This window comes from Rattus rattus, chromosome 4 (assembly GCF_011064425.1).
Source record: "Rattus rattus isolate New Zealand chromosome 4, Rrattus_CSIRO_v1, whole genome shotgun sequence".
Taxonomy (NCBI): Eukaryota; Metazoa; Chordata; class Mammalia; order Rodentia; family Muridae; genus Rattus; species Rattus rattus.
Window position 1 is genome coordinate 132,857,774 of NC_046157.1, and position 19,390 is coordinate 132,877,163.

General features: G+C 41.7%; 1 protein-coding gene and 1 pseudogene across 2 annotated transcripts in view; both read right to left on the minus strand.

Moving 5' to 3' along the window:
* The window catches only part of LOC116899409, a 34,918-nt gene extending 17,265 nt beyond the window's left edge, over positions 1–17,653 (minus strand). The window contains exon 1 of one of the 2 annotated variants that reach the window (XM_032901146.1): positions 17,533–17,653. Coding sequence is in view for 1 of the 2 variants with exons in the window: in XM_032901145.1 (XP_032757036.1) it covers positions 17,079–17,103 (25 nt within the window). In the remaining variant the exon portion in view is untranslated. Of the gene's footprint in view, positions 1–17,078; positions 17,260–17,532 lie in introns of those variants that run through there. The other variant, XM_032901145.1, reaches the window with a different exon arrangement.
* LOC116899408 lies at positions 7,293–14,242 on the minus strand (annotated as a pseudogene).
* Positions 17,654–19,390: the final 1,737 nt, after the last annotated feature.

Below are 19,390 nucleotides of genomic sequence, written 5' to 3' on the forward strand. Positions count from 1 at the left end.
GGCGGTGTCTCAGGCAGGGCTCCTGCCTCACCTGGGCCCTCTCCCACGGGAGCCCAGAGGCCTTATACAGTTTCCTCTTGGGCCAGGGATGTGGGCAGGGGTGGGCAGTGTTGGTGGTCTCTTCTGCTCTGCAGCCTCAGGAGTGCCCACCTGACCAGGCGGTAAGTTATCTCTCCCACGGGTTCTGGGAGCAGAGAGCCCATTTGTCAATTCTTGATCTTAGAACAGAAGCTATTGGTGTTCTGTTCAGGAAATTTGACTCTTCCCCACTTTTTTCTTCTTCTATTAGTTTGAGTGTATCTGGTTTGATGAAGTCCTTGATGCGACTTGCGCTTGAGCTTTACAGGGTGATAAGCATGGATAGGCCTGCATTCTTCTACATACTTGACCTCAGTTGAATTTGGCACCATTTATTGAAAATGTATCTTTTTCCACTGGATGGTTTTAGTTCCTTTATCAAAGATTAAGTGACCATAGATGTGTGGGTTCATTTCTGGATCTTGAATTCTATTCCACTGGTCTACCTGCCTGTCTCTGTACCAATAATATATATATATATATATATATATATATATATATATATATATATATATCACTATTGCTCTTAGTACTGCTTGAGGTCAGGGATGTTGATTCCCCAAGAAGTTCTTTTATTGGTGAGTATAGTTTTCCCTATCCTGGGTTTTTTGTTATTCCAAATGAATTTTCAAGTTACTCTTTCTAGCTCTATGAAGAATTGCATAGGAATTTTGATGGGGATTGCATTGAATCTGTGGATTGCTTTTGGAAAAATGACCATTTTTACTATATTAATTATGCCAATCCATGAGCATGGGAAGTCTTTCCATCTTCTGAGATCTTCCTCAAATTCTTTCTTCAGAGACTTGAAGTTCTTGTCATACAGATCTTTCACTTGCTTGGTTAGAGGCACTCTAAGTTATTTTACAATATTTGTGGCTATTGTGAAAGGTCATTTCCCTAACTTCTTTCTTATCCTGCTTATTCTTTGAGTAGGGATGGCTACTGAGTTGAATTAATTTTTGTGCAGGTACTTTGCTGAAGTCGTTTATGAGTTCTGTGGTGGAATTTTTGGCATCACTTAAGTATACTATCATATCATCTGCAAATAGTGATATTTTGACTTCTTCCTTTCTAAGTTGTATCCGTTTGAGCTCCTTTTGTTTTCTGATTGCTCTGGCTAGGGCTTCAAGTACTATATTGAATAAGTAGGGAGAGAGTGCGCAGCCTTGTCTAGTCCCTGATTTTAGTGGAATTGCTTCAAGTTTCACTCCATTATTTTAATGTTGGATAATGGTTTGCTATATATCGCTTTTACTATGTTAGTCTATGTCTATTTATTGGGGGAATTGAGTCCATTGATGTTGATATATTAAGGAATAGTGTTTGTTGTTTCCTCTTTTTTTTGGTCTTAGAGATAGACTTATGTTTGTGTGTCTCTTCATTTGTTTCTGTTGCAAGGAGATTACTTTCTTGCTTTTTCTAGGGTGTAATCTTCTTGATTTGTAGGATGATGTCATTATGCAGGTGAAGGCAAGTACAAGATAGTATGAGGTCTATTATTGGATGAGAGGGCAAGATGGACAGGAGAAAAGTTGTAGTGGGAGTAGGAGACTGGAGCGACGGGGGAGAAGCAGCCCAGAGAACATAGAGGCAGACGTTAAGATTCCTCTCTACACATTTATAGGGTGTTATGAATATTCTTAAGGGATGGATATGTGCAGAGCTTTGTATGTTGAGGTGGGCAATTATATCTTATCAATTGGATCAGAGGTTATTGTGTTGTGTGTTCTTTCATGTGGTGCTTTAATAGAATTCAAGAGAGTATGAGGTGGCTGGAAACACTGTGCCACCACAGAATTGGGATGTGTATGTCTAGCATGGTGGCAACCTGCCTTGGGAACTAAATGGGTAGAGAGATTGTTGCCAGGCTCAGAGAGTAGCCATCGGCAATGTGATATGGGATAGAGCAAAGAGAGTGAGACACCTTGCTGTCTGAGATGAAGATATCTACCAGACATCTTGGGACATTGTGGTGCTGGTTCTAGTGTGGGGTAAAAAACAGCTTTTTATTTGAATTTTACAGCAAAACCTTGTATTGGTGTTTTCCATCTATTATCTTTTGTAGGGCTGGATTTGTAGAAAGATATTGTGTAAATTTGGTTTTGTCATGGAATATCTTGGTTTCTCCATCTATGTTAACTGAAAGTTTCACTGGATATAGTAACCTGGGCTGGCATTTGTGTTCTCTTAGGGTCTGTATGAGATCTGCCAAGGGTCTTCTGCCTTTCATAGCCTCTGGTGAGAAGTCTGGTGTAATTCTTTTAGGTCTGCCTTTATATGTTACTTGACCTTTTCCCCTTACTGCTTTTAATATTCTTTCTTTGTTTTGTGCGTTTGGTGTTTTGACTATTATGTGACGGGAGGTGTTTCTTTTCTGGTCCAATCTATTTGGATTTCTGTAGGTTTCTTGTATTTTTATGGGCATCTCTTTCTTTAGGTTATGGAAGTTTTCTTCTATAATTTTGTTGAATATATTTACTGGCTCTTTAAATTGGGAATCTTCACTCTTTTCTCTACCTATTATCTTTAGGTGTGATCTTCTCCCTGTGTCCTTGATTTCCTGTATGTTTTGGGTTAGGAGCCTTTTGCATTTTACATTATCTTTGATGGTTGCCTCAATGTTTTCTATGTTTTCTATGGTATCTTCTGCCCCTGAGGTTCTCTCTTCTATCTCTTGTATTCTGTTGGTGATGCTTGCATCTATGACTCCTAATCTCTTCCCTAGGTTTCCTATCTCCAGGGTTGTCTCCTTTTGTGCTTTCTTTATTGTTTCTATTTCCATTTTTAAATTCTCAATGGTTTTGTTCAATTCTTTCACCTTCTTGGTTGTGTTTTCCTGTAATTCTTTAAGGGATTTTTATGTTTCCTCTTTAAGGGCTTCTACTTGTTTACCTGTGTTCTCCTGTATTTCTTTAAGGGAGTTATTTATGTCCTTCTTAAAGTCCTCTATTGTCATCATGAGATGTGATTTTAAATCCAATTTTTGCTTTTCCACAGTGTTTGGATAACCAGTATTTGCTTTGGTGGGAGAACTGGATTCTGATGATGCCAAGTAGTCTTGGTTTCTGTTGCTTAGGTTCCTGTACTTGCCTTTCCTCATCAGGTTGTCTCTGGTCTTAGCTTGTTTTGCTGTCTCTGACAGTGACTTGACCCTCCTGTAGGCCCGTATGTCAACGCTCCTGTAGACCTCTTTTCTTTCAGCCAGATCTGGGAGCAGAGAGCTGCTCCTGGGTGTGTGTGTGACCTGAAGCCTCCAGGTGGGTTGCTTGGCACAGAAGAGTTGGTCTTCTCTCCGCTCTTGGATGTGTTGGTGCTCCTGGAGACTGACTTTCAGCTTTTGGTGCAGGCAGAAACCCAAAGGGTCCTGCAGCTGACTGCTTCTAGGTCCCTGTGCCCAGAGGGCACAAAGGGCACTAGGTAGGTTCCTCTTGGGACAGGAATGTGGGCATAAGTATTGCCTTCCCTGAGGTCTAAGGATTGTCAGGATTTCTGAGGGTCCAGCTCTCTCCCCCATGGAATTTGGGTGTAGAGAGCTGTGGGACCTCTTCAGTTCAGTTCCAGGGGCAGGCAGAAACCAGCAGGTTCCTACTGCTGACTGCTCCTATATTCCTGTGTTCAGAAGCAGGTTCCTCTTTGGCCAGGAATGTGAGCAGAAGTGGAGGTCTCCCCTGAAGTTTCAGGATTGTCCATGCCTCTGAGTGTGAGTCCAACTCTCTCCCCCAAGGGATATGGGTGCAGGGAGCTGTCAGACGGGTTCAGCTCCGGGCACAGCCAGAAACCAGAAGTGTCCTATCCCAGATGACTTCTGCCTTTGTGTGTCCTGAGGCCACCAGGCAGGTAGCAGAAAGATTGGTCTTACCTCTGCTCTCAGTTGTGTAGGCACTCCTGGCAACTGTTCAGTTCTGGGTGCAGGCAGAAACGTGAAATTTATTTTTAATCCATGAAATGCAGGGGATTTTTCTAATTTTCTTATATATGTTGAGACTTGCTTTGTGTTTAAGAATGTGGCCAGTTTTGCAGAAAGTTCCATAAGGTGCTGAGTGAAGCTATATTCTTTTGTGTTTGGGTAAAACATTCTGTAAATACCTATTAGGTGTCATTTGCTGTTTTGTTTATAAAGTCATTAGATCCAGTATTCCTGTTTTGTTTTATAAAGTCATTAGATCCAGTATTCCTGTTTTGTTTATAAAGCCATTAGATCCAGTATTCCTGTTTTGTTTATAATGTCATTAGATCCAGTATTCCTGTTTTGTTTATAAAGTCATTATATCCAGTATTCCTCTGTTTTGTTTATAATGTCATTAGATCTAGTATTCTATTTTGTTTATAATGTCATTAGATCCAGTATTCCTGTTTGTTTATAAAGTCATTATATCCAGTATTCCTGTTTTGTTTATAGTCATTAGATCTAGTATTCCTGTTTTGTTTATAATGTCATTAGATCCAGTATTCCTGTTTTGTTTATAATGTCATTAGATCCAGTGTTCCTGTTTTGTTTTTGTCTGGGTGAGTTGTCTTTTGGCAAGAGTTGGGTATTGAAGTCTTTCCCTTTCAGTATATGAGGGCTAATGTGATTTTAACTGCAGCCCTGTTATGACCTTGGGTGCCCTTGGGTTTGGTACATAGTTGTTAAGAATTACAATAGCCTCTTGCTGGGTTATTTTTCTTTGATGAGTATTTACTGTTGGAGAAATTTTAAAGGTGATTTTTTTTATCTTGGTTAGCTCCCAAATAGATAAGACAGAGACTATAAAATTTACTTAATCAAGCTTTTTTCTTCTTTTTTATTAATTATTTTATTTATTTACATTTCTTTTTTTCTTTTTTTTATTATATATTTCTTGACTTACATTTTGAAGGTTATTCCCCTTCCCAGTTTCCTGTCCATAAGCCCCATTCCCTCCCCTCTATTTTATTTAAATACCCAATTCCCAAATTGTAATTAATCATAATGAGTGACATTGTGCAGAATAATCCACAGCATCTAAAAGTACTTCAACTTGTAAAATATTGAATTGCCATGTTTAGTTTCTTTGTGAAAATCATTATTTCATGTTTACGTGGCCTTTTGTTTTATAAAGTGATATAAAGTTGCAGAAGAAAGAATTTTTGACCCTGGTTTCTGCCTGCTGCTGGAAGTAAACTGAACTGGTCCCACAGCTCCCTGCACCCAAATCCTGTGGGGGGACAGAGCTGTACCCTCAGAAGTGCAGACAATCCTGAGAACTCACAGGAGACAACTATTTTCTGCCCACATTCCTGACCCAAGAGGAAATTGCCTAGTGACATCTGTGCCCTCTGAGCACACGGACCTGGCAGTAGTCAGGGGCAGGGCCCTTCAGGTTTCTGTCTGCACAGAGAGCTGAAATCCAGTCACCAGGATCGCCTACAAACCCTAGAGCAGAGGTCTGACCCAACTCTTATGTGCCAAGCAACTCGCCTGGTAGCTTCAGGCAGGCACAAACCCAGGAACCTCTCTGTTCCCAGATCCGCTGAAGAGAACATGTTCTAGGAGGTGTTGACACCCAGACCTGTAAGAGGGTTAAGCCACTGTCAGGGACAGCAAGACAAGCTAATGCCAGAGTCAACCTGATGGGGAGAGGCAAGAGTCCTGATGCCTCTGACAGTGGCTTGGCCCTCCTGTAGGTCTGTGTGTCACCAGGCCTGTAGACATGTTTTCTTTCAGCCAAATTTGGGAACAAGAGAGCTCTGCTCTCAGGTGTGTAGGCACTCCTGGCGACTGGCTTTTACTCTGTTCCAAAGTAGAAAGCCCAAGGGTCATGACCCTGACCCTGATTGCTCCTAGGTCCCTGTGCCCCGAGGGCACATATGGCACTAGGCGATTTCCTCTTGGGTCGGGCATGTGAGGAGAGTAGACTCCTCTGAGTTCTTGGGAGAGCCTCCTCTTCTGAGGGTCCAGCTTTCTCCCCAAAGGGATTTCGTTCGGTGCAGGGACCTGTGTGACCTGTTCAGTTCAGTTCAGGGCATGGGCTGGACCCAGCTGGTTCCTGCCACTGACTGCTCCTATATTCCTGGGTCCAGAAGCAATATGCAGTTTCCAGGGCCAGGGATGTGGACAGAGGTGGGAAGAAGTGGCGGTCTGTCCTGTGGTCTCAGGATTGTCCACACTTCTTGGTGTTCAGATCTCTCCCACATGGGATTGGGGTGCAGGCTTCCTGATTGCTTTAAACTCCCGTATACCATGCTTTTATTTCCTGGGAGATATTACAGAAAACCTGATGTATAACCGATTAATTTGTTCAAAACTCTCATCCACCGAAAAGTATAATTTAGGGGTAGCTAAATATTGGACAACAAGTATACACCGTGGGTAAATTTTTATGATGAACTTGGTATTCACAGAGTTGGAAACACAGTCTACCATGCGATATAATTGCCATGTATTTCAGTCTGACTGGAAGTAATTATGATGCCCATTTCCCATGAGAATACAGAGATCCATCCCTGCCTGATAGCTGTGGACTTCAGATGGTGACACCACACCTCAATAAAGAAGGTTCTTAAGAGTGAAGAGTTTGAGATTACTCCTTTATTGAGCAGAATACCTCCAATTTACTTGATAGTAACTAGATGCAGGTAGTCAATATATACAGTCTGTATCCTTATCAAATTAGAGAAGCAAATGAACAAAACAACAACAACAGATAAATAACAAATCTTCAAATGAATAGAAGGAAAACCAAATAACCAAAATAATCAAAACTGAAACCAAAATCTAAACAGAGGAATTGTGCTCAGCATTCTTTTGCTGCTCATTTTGCAGAACAGACTTATAGCCTATGGCTGGCTTTGGAAATATAGTAGGAAAGCAGTTACTGATGGGATTAATCTTTCCTAGAGGAATGTAAGGAGGTCTGTTTTGTTGGAGTGGGGGTATGAAGGACAAGGTTGTCCACTACTGAGTATAAAATATATGACAGTCTGTGACTCAAAGTCTTTCCAATGTTGTGGACTGATCTCTGGGAAACACTTCTGGATGACACATCAGGACAAGTACAAATTTACCCATGGAGACTCTTCCTGGATGCCCAGCAGGTCTTGATAGATATGCCTCAGTTCTGAGTCCCTTCAAATGTACACTCTTGATGGGGAGAAGAGAGATGAAAGTACGGCCTATTCAATCCAAAGAAGTCAAACTAAAGGAGGAAAATGCAGTCCACAATTGCTATGGACATTACAGATGAGATGCAATAGTGGTGATTTGCTGTGCACACTTAGTTCTCCTCCTGTAGCTCTTCTCTCCAAGGGAGATCTTGTCCTGGTCTGTGTCATGTTCGAGTTTCTGCTGGAGAATTTTAGACCTAGCAGAGCAAGGGAATGAAGGTTTAGTGAGGGTTTGTCGAATCAGCTCTCCCTCTGACATCAGCTCTATTCAGTTGGACAATCCAGCCTGACATGTCTGTCAGCTGAGGTCAGTCCCTGAATCCCCAAGTGTCATAGAGTACCCGGGCTTGGATTTGTATCTCAGCTTTTAAAAACTGCTAGAAATTGAACTGTGAACTACACACTGTACTGGAATTAAAAGAAAAAGAAAAATGAGCATATTTTTTACTCATCCAGGTATATTACATTGAATAATAACCTTGTGGCTATGTCTGGATCGGAGTTCAAGAGAGGTATGAGCAACCTAGAATACCATGTGGATTCCTTCTGGAGAACATGCCCAGAACTGAGGTGAAAGATCTGATTATGTTAGCAGTGCAGGAACCTGCCTAGGTTCCATTTTAACCGCTGTACCTGCAAATACACAGAGAAGCCATCTCACATCAAATCCATGGGAACTGCATAGATCCTGTAATCACTGAGAAGGTGCTCCATGCAAATCTTCCCAGCGTACACATGGACATTAAAGGTGATTGTGATGTAGAAACAGAACAGCACCTCTGTAAGTCTATGGCTAGTGTAAGGCAATTTCTGAGAGGACAGAAGAGAAAATGTCCTCAGATCTTTCCGGAGAGATCACAGGAAGAGAGAAGTACAAAATACCAAGAAATCCAGAGGATCATATATATTGTTTCATGGGCAAAATTCACAGGAACTGTACTAGAACAATACTCTGAGTAGCTCTTTAGCTGCCTGTGGCTGAAATCCATGTGGGTGGTCATTCACACAAAAAGGGATTTATATAGGGACAGGATATCTAGATGGCTTCTGCCAACCTCTGTTCCTACCTGATCTCATCATGCTTCTACATTGTTTCTCATAAGTCATTTTCCTGGGTGATGAATTCTTTCTCCTTCAGAGTGTCTTGCATTCTTTCCTATAATCCTTCCTTATTCTGGTCATTGGAAGATTGTACTCTCAAATCAGGTATGCATGAATGTGTGCACACACAAACACACACAGAGACACACAGAAACAATAATACACACTCCCAAACACACAAGACATGTGTGTTCACACAATATAAACATAGTACATTGAAGTAAAGTGTTTACTTTCCCAGTTAATCCTTAATATAATGATTCCCCAGGATACTCTGGAGGCATAAAAACAAATGTTGAGTGGGATATGTACAGAGTGGCCATAACTCTACAGACAGCTCAGTCAGTGATGTTCTGTCTCTCATAAACCAACGTAGAATTAGGGTTCTTGTCCTATTAGCTAATCTGGTTTAGCAAGTTCCCAAGGCTGTGTAGAGCAGTCTTGTTTCCAGCAAAGGATCATATGTTGGTGGTGGACTAGACTCCTGTTCACTGTTTCAGACTTTCCCCATAGAGTGCAGCTTCTTCTAATCGGAGCTCTCTTTACCATAGCCTGACTGACTTCATGCCCAAAGCTAGAATCATAGGAAATCTCCATACTCAGGATCCAAATCAACAATTTTTCTGCCCATAATGTGATTTTGTCACAGATATTTTGAGTAAGTAAGTGAATGCTTGCATGGATTATCTCATAATCCATGGAAGGGCTCCATTGTATGCCAAACGATTGGGCTGCTGTATTTGATGCTGCATGGATGCAAAGTGAACACTAGCAGTGCTGTTGTCAGTACCCGGAAATAGAGGCAAACACAGGTGCATTTCTTCACAAACACACACACACAAACATACACATACACAACACACACACACACACACACATACACACATACACACAGATACACATCACACACACATACACATACACACATACACACACAGATACAGCACACACACACACACACACACACACACACACACACACACACACATGCCAATGGAAATTTCACTTTTATGCAGCACATTTCCTGTTGACTGAGGAATTAGTGGGAACAATGCTGAGTACAAGTCTCTTAGACTCAGGCAGGCTGTGCTGCCCTGGCCTGTACTCATTTCCACTTCAGGAAATCTTTCTATGCAGATACTTGCTGGTCCTACCAGTAAATTACATGTTCTGCACAGATAGCCTAAACAATACAACATCCAATTCCCAAGAGAGAGATTTCTAGGAAAAGAATCCATCAAGCTCTATGCTGACTCATCATAGGCCCCTGACTAAAACTACCCTGTTTCCTTCATAGAAGACCTTGGAAGCATCAGAGAAGACAGTGACTCATGGTCAGTTCCCAGGAACTTTTCATCACATTAGAGTTCATGTGATATTAAAACAAGCTCAATGTCAGTCAGAAGGAGGCTAAATAAATAACATACAGTGACTTTTCTGAAATGCAGCACTGTGTACAGTATTGAGAGGGAATCTATCCTGAAAGAATGCCATGCCCATGATATAGTCAGCAAAGCAATGTCAGCAGAGAGATGCACTACAGGATTCCATGCAAGGTCATGGTGAAGCCAATAAGACAAACCAGAATCTTCCCGGGGGATACCTATGTTCAGTTAAAGTGAAGAAATCTAATCCTTATTATGAAAATAACTGAATGGTTTGAGAATGTGTTGAGACAAATAAGAGAGAGGGCTCCACCTGGAACTGGATCGGTGATGCAAAGACTGCTGGCCAGCACAAAACAGGAAGCTTCCTGTTTGTTGAGAGACCTAGGCTTAAAGGACTAAGTTGGATAATGACTGGACAAAATTCCATGTCATTAAGTGGCCTCCCCACATGCTCCCTAAGATGCAGGTCAGCACAGCAATGCACCTTTCCTGGTGAGAATTGGGGGTACATACGGATAACTTTGTTCTTGAAGTCTCAAGTCTCTCATGCCAACCCTCAGCCTTTGAGAAACCTTTTCCACACCCTTGCTCTTCTAACCAGCTTCAGATTGTAAGGCCCAGATATGAACTCTCCAGGAGCCCTCAAATAAGACAGGACTGACATGCTGCTCCTCAGGATCTGTAGTTACCCAAGATCTATGAAGCATGAAGTCACCATAGAAGTCACCATAGAGGGGGAAGGGGTGAGGAAGGACAAAAGCCACCACAAATGACAATGAGAACCATTTCTTTGGCATTTCCACCAGGCTCTCCTCCTTGAAAACTACTTAGTTCCTGGAGTCTCACACGACCCCTGTAAAGAAAATGGTCTCTGGGCTTTTGCTTCATCCCTCAAAGCTCTGTTCTAGTCTAAAGAGGGGCTCCCACATAGCACCCTCCACACATAATGGCATGTAGTGCTGTGCTGTGTGATCAACCTATCTCCCTTCATAAACTGCACAATCTAGAAGAGCAGGAGCATTTGCTTTCCAAACATGCAGTTTCCTGAAAAGGGGCTATCTCCACGGAAAGCCTTGTAAACCATCACATGAATGAACACTTGGATGAGACCTAGGTCAGGACATGGATCAGTCAATAGACAGTAACATTGGTTTGTCTAAGTTTATGGTAAGACATGAGGACAACCTGACCCTGAGGCCTAACCCTACCTGCTGTTGCTTGGCTCTGGGGTCACAGATGTTCATTCCGGCCTCTTCACAGAGCCTCTTTGCCTCCACAGAGGATGCTGGCAGTTCAGTCTGCTCCACCAGCAGTTTTCTCTTCTTCTCATTCAGCAAAATCTGTATATTGTTCTCCAATTGAGTTTGTTCATGCAGGAGCTGGAAGTGCCTGATGCTGAACCACAAACAAAAAATGGTAAATCCCAGCCAGCTTCTATTTGCCTGTCACTCCTGCAAGTACAGTCATCCCTTCAAGGGGCCTCATCCCTAGACATCCCCAGACTAGAGCCACACTGTACAAGTTAGCACCAATTAGAGGTCAAATCCAGAGGACACATTCCACATGAATCACAGTACTTCTGAAAATCCTGACACTAAGACGGTTTATATAAATCAAGGAAGAAGAAATGGTCCATATGGGTGCTTATATGTCCATGGTATGCTAAAACCATCTGCAGGTAGTCGGCAAATCCCCTCTGAGGGAGGTTGAAGACCTAATAAGCTATACAATCTTTCCATGTGTTTCTCATGGATCACAGATCTTTAAATCTCTTGTCAGAGTCCTAGAGGTTCAGAGTTGATGGATATTCCCATCATGATGCAAATCTTTTCTATCTAGAGAATCCTTAATGGGGAAAATAACAATTGGAGGGTCTTCTACACTCTTCACATGTAGGACAACTGAGTTCAAGAGTTACAAATTCAAGACCCTTGCCAGGAGCCAAGCTTCCTGTTAAGAGTCAGACACTACAGAACCAGAGCCCTGACTTTTGTTCAAAATAATAGGAGGACAGAAGCATTCCCTGCCTAGTGCTGGGTTCTCATCTCTGTCAGCGACTCACCGGTAGGAATTGTTCACTTGTATAAGCTCCTTGTACCTCTCCATGGCATCACTTATTGAGTTGGTCATCATTTGCATAGCTGTCACTCTCATCTCATGTTCAGATCGAAGTACTGGCAATTCGACATCCAGCCTGGGTAAGGTCATGGCCAAAGGAACAAATAACGTTTTGAACTCATGATTTCAGAATTAGGTGAATTGTAAATAAAAAAACCCAATAAAAATTCAAATTTAAGAAATGAGGGGGGGAGGGAAGAATGTGGCAAACACAAAGACCAGAGCAAAAACACACCAGTGAGACTCCAATCACAATTCTTCTAAGGAAATATATCTATGCAAATCATCAAATATTTATTTTGAAATAAGGACTCCTTAAAAGGCTGTGAAGATATGGTTCTGCAAAGACTCTCTGAATAGGAGTGGGCAGAGCCTGAGAAATGCCTGTTTGGGCATAACAAGTGTCCAGAATTTATTACCACAGTCACCATTTCTAGGTCACAATGAACGGTCTCTTGATAGGTAAAAAACAAAATAAAATAAAATAAAGTCAAAAAATAAATAAAGTTCAAATCAGGCAAAAAGAGATTACATTAAATCAGACTATTGACTGGATTACTTAAAGTCAGTTTATACCACATACTTGCTCCTTTGAACTGGGTCCTATTTGTGCTGATTAAACTTATCATCTTGGGCACAGGACAACAGAGCCAGGTTACCAGGTCCAAGGAGCTGACTGTCAAGAGTTGGCCAGGTAAGCATGAAGGCATTGCCTAGTTCTGTAAGAGGTTTCCTCCAGTCTGTGCCAGAGTCTTGGGTCCAACAGATAGTTGTGATGATATTTCTTTTGTTTTGAAAACAGGGATTCTCAAACCTTGTTTCCTACTGTTTCATGAATTCCCAGAGGGCATAACTACTTTGACAGGGAAGAGGATTTGTAACCCCTCCTTCCCTCAGGAGAGTCCTATCTATCACCTAAGTAAATAGAAGATGCAAAGTGCTCTGTTGATCCATGTGGGCTTCCACACCATCATGACCTGCAAACTGTCCATCACACAAATCCTCAGATCCCATCAAACTCCCCAGACTCCCTGACCGTGAGCATAAATCGCACAAATACTTTCACATACATACACACCAACCATACACAAACACAAGCAGAATCCCAACTACATGCATGGAGGTGCCATAGAATCAGTGTATAATGAACAAAATCAGAGAAAAAGAGTGATGGTGTGCAGGCATTTCATTCACCTGGAAGACCAGGTCCTTCCAGCTGTTGAGAGAACCAATGCTAATCCAAGGAGCTCAGGGTCAAGTACAAAAGAGGTTGACCCTAAACACACAGCACCTAGCTTATCTCACAAGCAAATGCCTGCCAAGGCTCTTTAAAATCCAGGATGAGAGGTGAAACTCGTGCTATGAGAAAATCTTGGGTTAGCAGAGAGAAAGCACAAGACAGTACACAGGTTACTGGGCATAATGACTACCTGTGGTCCCACTCATCATAGATATAAAGGTCCAGGATTTGATAAAGTTCATCCCTCTCGAATTTACACTTCTGGATTTCAAAATTTGAGTTCCTCCAGTTCCTTTTCGACCTCCTCTTGCTCACTGATGACATTTGGGATGATGCCTTCCACCAAACCCTGTAGATAGATAAACCCAAGTGAGTTTGCATATTTGATGGCCCATGGAGGAAAAGACCGTTCTGAATCCCAAAGGAGGGTGAGGAAGGGGAAATGGTAGAGACTGGGTGAATCCTCGAAAGAGCAGAAAGCTAGCTTCAAGCTGGACTCTTAAGCTATGTCCCTCTTTCCAAACTCTAATGCCATACATGTGCCACACTCACTATTATAGGACCGCTCGCCCTGAAACATATAACCTGACTCAGAATAAACATGTGGGATATTGATATTTCATAGATGTGGTGCAGATAAATCCTGGAGTTCATAATGTTTAGCATCATCAAGCTCTAATCATATGTGTTCCAGCGCAAAGTGTCTGAGACCTAAATTCATGACTAGGGGTGCATCCTTCCTTGTTCTTGTCATCAGAGACTTATGTAACCTACAGTAATCTAGAGGATGAAGTGCTTTAACTCCCAACCATGGATGGTCATTGTTAATCTCTGAGTGCCTCCTCCTGCCATTCATTGACACTCACAATTAAAAAGCTTCCAGAAAAAGACACTGAGGCTTACCACTTTTCTGGCTTCTCTCAAATTAATGATCAGGAACTCCTGACTCTTGGTTTGCCTTTGAGAAATCCCAAGGCTCCTGCTTGTAAAGGCCCTAGTCTTAGAAGGCACATCTCAAACACCTACCTCCTTGAGGATGTTCCCCAACTCTGCCCAGGACTCACAAGCCTTCCCCAGGGAATGATTTCCTCCTTCCTGTTCCATTAGAGGGGGTCAGCTTCCTCTGACCTGTGGTCTCTAATTGATCTCCACTTTCCTTGCGAAATAGCCTGAGCAGCTGGTGGAACATGCCTGCTTGTGAACCCAAAGGGAACTGAAGGAATATCCCAAAGACAGTTGGTGTCACCACAACACTGGTGACATCACAGAAGATTCTAGGGATCTCTTAGATACAATAGATTGTCCAGTGAAGGGCTTAATGATGCTGTCACCGGGAAGTTCTATGGTCTACCTGCTAACTAGCTCTCCCCAAATTGATCAATTTTTGTGGGGGCCCTTTCCTGCAGTCTCTCATGTGTGGCAGGGAATATCTTTTGGCAACCTCTATTCCAAAGCTAGTTATTTCTCTTTGCTTCATTGGAAGTCATCCATGCTTTTGCTGGGGAGAATTGGTTACAACCCTGAATTGGGTTAGAGATTTTTCTTAGCACCCAAATCTCTTAGAGACCATGGATGGGGGAGTTTTTCCTTAAAAATACATCTACCACCTGAAAAATGCATGTGACATACATTTCGATTCCCAAGGTTTTCCCTGTTCTTAGAGGCCAATATCTTTCACGTATATCTTTAATTGTACATAACCTGGTAATATTTGCTTACTGTGAATTCCTTGTTAGCTGGCATTGTTTTGATATACACATCCATGTATTGCACAAAATCAATGGTGTGTAATCCAACTTTTTGCAATAAAATCTGCCTTTTCTTGTGAGCATAGGGGATAAAGTAGAGGGCATGTATAAAATTATGAATTTCTGTCCTTTTATATATTAAGTTGGACATCCTCACTTTCTGAAATATAACAAGACAATTAAATTGGACATCAGTGAGCAAATGTCAACCTGTACCTTGTGTTACTACATTGTAACAACATAGCCATCACTTCTCCAATATCATTCTTCCTGAATAGCCAAGTCTAGGCATGAGAATATTTGGGGCTACACTCTGATCTTTTACTTCTAGCAAACATAAAAATCAGGCGGATGGGCAGGGAGTGGAATGGCCTGAGTTCAGGTTAAACCTCAATTTTAATGGGTCCATAAGTTCAGGAGGGAGTCCATTTGGCATTGTCATCTGTGGCTTCTGTGTTCTTATCCTGGGTGTGCTGAATCTGTGGTACAATGCCACCTAACCTCACATATGTCAGAGTGAAAATCATGTATGACTTTTCTGGGAAGAGCTCTGTCTTTTCCTACCATCTGGAGTTATACAACATCACTATGCAAAGCTCAGAAGAGAGGGGTGCAGATGTGCGCACATTAGAAGTTGAGGATCTTTTCTTCTGATTAAGGCACTTATTTGTCCTATGTAATTTTTCCCTTGCTCTTTTACTAATGATGGCTGACTTCTTTCCTGGCCTGAGGTAAACTGGAGTCCAATCTTTTGGGTTACCGAAGCTTCTATTTTTGAGATGACAGGCCCACCAAGGGGCCTATTGCCTACAGGTTCCTACTCCCAAGGAAGTTGTTGCTGCAGAATCACAGCATGGGGGCAGCAGCACAGGATATCTCCCAGCTTTCTCTCCTGCACCTGCTGCAACTATTTGTTTGCTTTTTATTGGAAATACCTACAAAGCTGGTCAGAGTCAATACATGCCTTTAATTCCAGCACCCACAAGGTTTTTTTTTGTTTGTTTGTTTGTTTTTGTTTTTGTACTTTGTCTTTTCTTTTTTATTTTATTTTATTTTGCTTTGTTTTGTTTTTTGTAATTGTTGTGAGAATTCTTATTGTTTTCTTTGGTAATTCCCTCCAGCCATTTGCTCTGTGCCTCTAATGTTAAGTCCATGGTCCTATTATTCATGTTAATGATTTTATTCTTACCACCCACCCCACAGATGATCACATTATTTACTTTCAAATCAGGAAAACAGGCATAAAGAAGAGAGCTATGTTGTTTGGTCTCAGGTAACCAGCCAATCAGGAGTGTAGGATGGCTTCCCAATGTTTTGGATCAGGTAAGCTTCTGTTATTGAGATGAAAGGCCTCTGCTGAAGCCTCCAGTTGAGTAACAGAGAGCCTGGAAAGGCTGAAAGAGTGGTTGCACCTTGAAGGTGAAGGCTGGCCCTTCAGTGCCTCTGCAGCCTGAGGCAGAGTTCTGTTTGGAACACAAGAGCACTTGGCCAGAGATGATCGAGCCCTGAGACCTGGATGAGCAGAGGCCTCCACAGTCCTGATAAAGGGAAGCAGAGCCACATAGATGTGAGGGAACAATGGATCTTTGAACTGCATGTTATCCACTTCATTTATCTTTGCTGTGTACATAGTATATGTAAATGACAAGGGCATCCTACTTCATCACATCTAGTCTCTCTAGATGTTAAAGCATGTGCAAGTGTAAACACAGTAGAGTTAGTTCAGCAATACATTGTGTCCCATTTTGTTAAAGAATTTTATTTTATTTTTATTTATATATATTTTTCTTATTCACTTTACATTCTGCTCTATGCATGCTGACACCTAATTACTCTCTCCCACAATCCTTCCCCAATTCTCCTGGCACAGTCTTCTCTGAGTGTATGAGGGCGGGCCGACTATCTCAGTACCTCCCTTGTTTGAGCAAAGCCTTCCCTGGGGGCATTGGTGAGGATGCTGGTTTTGAATGCCTTGGACTTGGCTTTCTTCATGCTCCAATTTGCTGGCTTTGGGAAGTGCATGAAGAACTGTCTGTGTTTGGTAGTTCATCCAGATGGTACACAAGAGGCAATGATTTTGTTAATATTCTTGAGAATATATTTCAATCAAACCTACCCCCACTAATACTAACAATGACCTCACATCTATTCCAGGAGTTTCCAATCCTTCTCAGAGCAGCAGAGTAGAAGCCCACAAAGCTGGCAAAGTGAAGTGAGGTCACCCAGGGGTCCTAAGAGCACAGTCCTACTTTCTTAGAGTAACTCCTACGGACTTACCATATCCATACACCCATAGCTCCATATGCACTGGACCCCAGGGAAGTGCTCAACATTCATTGCTTTTGTCACTCAGTTTGCCACAAATTTTAGAAATCTGAAAAGTTCAGGAAATTTGAAGGTGTGAATAAGTCCCAGTGACTGGAGTAAGCTCAAACAGTCTGTGACAACAAAGAACTGATTGAGCATCCAAGAGACAAGATGCTCACCAGGAGCATAGTTGTATCCCAGTAAGAAAATTTGAATAATAAGGCTTCAGGTGAAAAGATAAATTAGATGGTCATAAGCCTAGAAGTTTTATCCTTTGCTCTGAAGGGGGCAGCCATTCTTTCAGCCTTTCCAGGTCCTCTGCCACATGACCAGAGACTTCCCCAAACAACTTGCTGGCCTTGCTCAAAGGCCTGGTTGGGCTTCTCCCTTTACAAAAGGACATGCAGAGTCCTTGAGGACTCACCAAGAGGTCTCCTCCACACAGGTTCCTTGTTGTCAAAGGAAAATGTTCCTGCAGAATCCTGCCATGGCAGCAGGAATTTCAACCTGGCTGCTCTTAGGTCCAGCTCACTGGATTCAGGCTTGAGGCCCAGGGGTATCTGGGAAAGGAAGCAACACGCACACTACATCTTTTTCCAAATCCTAAAATTTCTTTCTTGTTCACATACTCTTTTTTTTTGATTGCTTTATAGTATGTTTTTATCTTTTTTTGAAATTTTATTTTTTTATTAAATATATTTCTTTATTTACATTTTAATTGCTATTCCCTTTCCCAGTTGCTCTCTCTCTGTTGTCTACAACTGCTAGAACTGTAATGGGATTTTTGTTTGTTCATTAGAAATAACTACAAAGCTGATCAAAATTGGCATATGACTTTAATCCCAGTATGCAGAATTTTTTAAATTGTTGTTGGTCCTGTTTTTTTGTTTTGTTTTTATGTTTGGGTTTTGTTTTTGATCCCCCAGCTAATTGCTCTGTGCCTATAAAGTTAAGCACATGCTCTGGAGGGACCTATTATTCAAGTTAGGCAAAGCTTTTGTTCTTACCAACCACTCCATAGATGATCCCATTACTTACTTTCAAATAAGAAAACAGTCATAGAGAAGTAAGTTAACCTGTCTAATGCTATCACAGAAGAAACACATCATGATTGTGGAATGGCACCCCAGTATTTTGTATTTCCTAAGTTATTTTTATTTTAAACTATTTTTATTGGATTTTTTGGGTACATTTCATTTTTTTTAAATCCTTAAAGGTATATTTTATTCCTCTTCTCCCATTTACAAGGTGGAATTTCACCTGTGATTGTTAGTCCAGATAGTTTGGTCAATGACTTAGATATCACCTTTGGCCTGTTGCTTTGGCATAAGCTTGTGTTAGAACAGGCTCAAAGGTTCAGACTCAACAAATAATAAATTCCACCATCTGGATCCCTAGGCCCTACAGCCAGAAAGGGACAATATTACTATTCACTATAAGAAAAGACCCAGTTCATTAACATGTAAAAAAATTTCTCAAGTATATTAAAGTGTTGATCATGGTCATACAGTCTTTCAAATACCTGGCATTCAACTTTTTCCAAATCCTAAATTTCTTTCTTGTTCACATTATCTTTTTTGATTGCTTTATAGTATTTTTTATCTTTTTTTGAAATTTTATTTTTTATTAAATACATTTCTTTATTTACATTTTAATTTACTGTTAACTCTTTCCTGGTTTCACTTTCCATAAGACCCCTCACCCTCCTTTCCCTGATATGGTGTTCTCCCCCAACCACCCCATGATACCCCCCACCCCGACATTCCCCCACACTGAGGGTTCAACCGTATTGTGAGATCAAGGCCTTCCTCTTCCACTGGTGCCCAAGAAGGCTATTCTCTGCTACATATGCAGTTAGAGCCCTGGGTCAGTACATATTATAATCTTTCGTAGTGGTTTAGTCCCTGGAAGTGCTGGATGGTTGGTATTGTTGTTCTTATGGGATTGCAAGCTCTTTCAACTCTTTCAATCCTCCCTCTAATTTCCCCCAAAGGGGTCCTGTGCTCAGTTCAGTGGTTTGCTGCTAGCGTTGACCTCTGGATGTGTCTCTCAGGAGAGATCTATCTAAATCCAGTCCCTTTCAGCATGCACCTTTTAGCTTCCTCAACCTTACCTAGTTTTGGTGGCTGTATATATATAGGCCACATGTGGGGTGGGGCTCTGAATGTTTCCTGTTCCTTCCAGTCTCTGCACTAAACTTTGCCCACATGTCCTCCTATGGATATTTTTGTTCCCCCTTTTAAGAAGGAGTGGGAGCATCTGCATTTTGGTCATCCTTCTTC